Below are 2082 nucleotides of genomic sequence, written 5' to 3' on the forward strand. Positions count from 1 at the left end.
TACCTTTTCTAGTATCAACCTGGAAAGGAAAAAAAGAGCTGGAAAAGGGAAGAGGGGTGGTGTATGCTCGAAAATATAGACACAATGCACATCCTTTCCCCTCTCTGCGTTAAGTATGATATAAAAATAAAATTATGAATTAATGTGTACAAAAAAATTGGGAATTTGTTGTTATGAATGGATTTTTGATTGGGTTAATTAGGTACGTAACTAACATTGCTGTCAGTTGTCTTAAATAAAAAATAAAAAAAAACTATCTAAGTAGAAGTGTTAGTGGCTACCGGATTAATTTTGAACTTAAAAAATTTCATTAGAAATATCTATATGTTAGTTAAAAATAATGTTTCGTTAATAAAATGTGATCTATAATAAATACAATTTAAACAGTATAGATATGAAATATAGGAAGCAAATATATAATTAAAAAGTCTGATGCATTGCTTCATTTTCGTTAAATAGGTAACAAAATACTTTTCATGTTATTTTCGTCGCTTCTATAAACGTAATGGAAAATTGAAACCTGACAACTGTAAGTATGCTCAAATCATTAATTTGATTCTGAAAGGACCCATGCTACCTTAGAACGAAGTTACAGGAGAGCTAAGGGAAACGAGAAGAATTAGATAAAATTCATAACAATCAAAGGTAAATTAAAAATACTATATATAAAATACTGTCTTACTTATTGCTTTAACGTAGTTTCTAAGTGCTGGAAATGGAGTTCGAGATGTAACGGAAGCACCCTTCCGTGGTGATTCAGTAGCTATACTGAATGCGGAAGAACGTAATTATAAAATGACGTAAGAAACTAACCAAGTCACTAGTTTCCAATCTACAACCAGAAAAACATGTTGGATGGAATAAGAAAAATCAGGCTCCGCCAAAAACGTTTGTTGGCCCTGAAAAGGGCCGATTGTGTCAATGCAGGGCGGAATTAAGTACGTTCTCCACGGATTCGGCGAGCCAATTGAATATCCTTGGGCATGATGGTAACTCGCTTAGCGTGAATAGCGCACAAGTTGGTATCTTCGAAAAGTCCAACCAAGTAAGCCTCACTAGCTTCCTGAAGAGCCATAACAGCAGAGCTTTGAAAACGCAAGTCAGTCTTGAAATCCTGAGCGATTTCACGAACGAGACGTTGGAAGGATAATTTGCGGATGAAAAGCTCTGTGCTTTTCTGGTAACGACGGATCTCACGGAGAGCGACGGTTCCTGGCCTGTAACGATGAGGTTTCTTTACTCCTCCTGTGGCGGGAGCACTCTTTCTCGCAGCCTTGGTTGCCAACTGCTTCCTTGGCGCTTTTCCTCCAGTTGACTTACGAGCAGTTTGCTTGGTACGAGCCATCTTTAAATCAGGGATAGCCTCGTCACTACGAAAGTTTAGATGCAGAATAAAATTCGGCAAAAAAAAAAGGGGGGGTAGAGATGAGGGGGCCCCAACCATCGCCCCCTCTCGTGAGATCCAATGCACGGGAGTGGGCGGCTGGCGCGGCAAAGCCGCGCCAGTCGCGCACTCGCGATGTATGATCTCCCCGAAGAATAATCGGACTGGAAGAAGTTGTTGTGTGTTACCCGTTTGGGCATTGTTACACAATCTGAGAGAAATTTGACATGACTTGAATTAAGAGTGACGTTAATTATATGTGGGAAAAAAGCCCGCAAGTGGGAGAAAACCACAAGATCTGATAATTTATTTTATGAGAGAAAAGTAAAGAAGAAGAGTGGGAAGGAGTAGAGGGGTCGAAGAATGAAATTCGTTGTTAGACTTATTTCATGAGGAAGTCTTTTGGCATCGCGTGCTTGCGAAGCGGATCAAAATCATATTTCCCGAGAGAGGAGATATGTTTACAAGGTGATAATGATGCTGATTCATAGAATTTAGTGGCGGCTTCTTTGATATATTCTGAAATATAAGGTAATTGAAATCCTCTGTGAAGGACAGAGTTCTTGGTATATCTAGGGGTTTTAGTGATGCGCCTCAGAAATTTATTTTGTATAATCTGGATGTGATTGATGTTACTTTTTGACGCACCACCCCAAATTGTACAGGCGTAGGTTATGATTGGTCGGATAAACATTTTG

The 2082-nt window shown here is 39.1% G+C and overlaps 2 protein-coding genes across 2 annotated transcripts in view; both read right to left on the reverse strand.

Moving 5' to 3' along the window:
- LOC117180237 (glutamate receptor ionotropic, kainate 1-like) overlaps window positions 1-2082 on the reverse strand; it is a 709739-nt gene that overhangs the window by 85998 nt on the left and 621659 nt on the right. The gene's annotated exons all lie outside the window — the stretch shown is intronic.
- On the reverse strand, window positions 935-1345 carry LOC117180239 (histone H3-like). The gene has a single exon (XM_033372627.1). The coding sequence runs from the start codon at window positions 1343-1345 to the stop codon at window positions 935-937; it is 411 nt and encodes a 136-aa protein (XP_033228518.1).

The sequence above is a fragment of the Belonocnema kinseyi genome, chromosome 9 (assembly GCF_010883055.1).
Source record: "Belonocnema kinseyi isolate 2016_QV_RU_SX_M_011 chromosome 9, B_treatae_v1, whole genome shotgun sequence".
Classification (NCBI taxonomy): Eukaryota; Metazoa; Arthropoda; class Insecta; order Hymenoptera; family Cynipidae; genus Belonocnema; species Belonocnema kinseyi.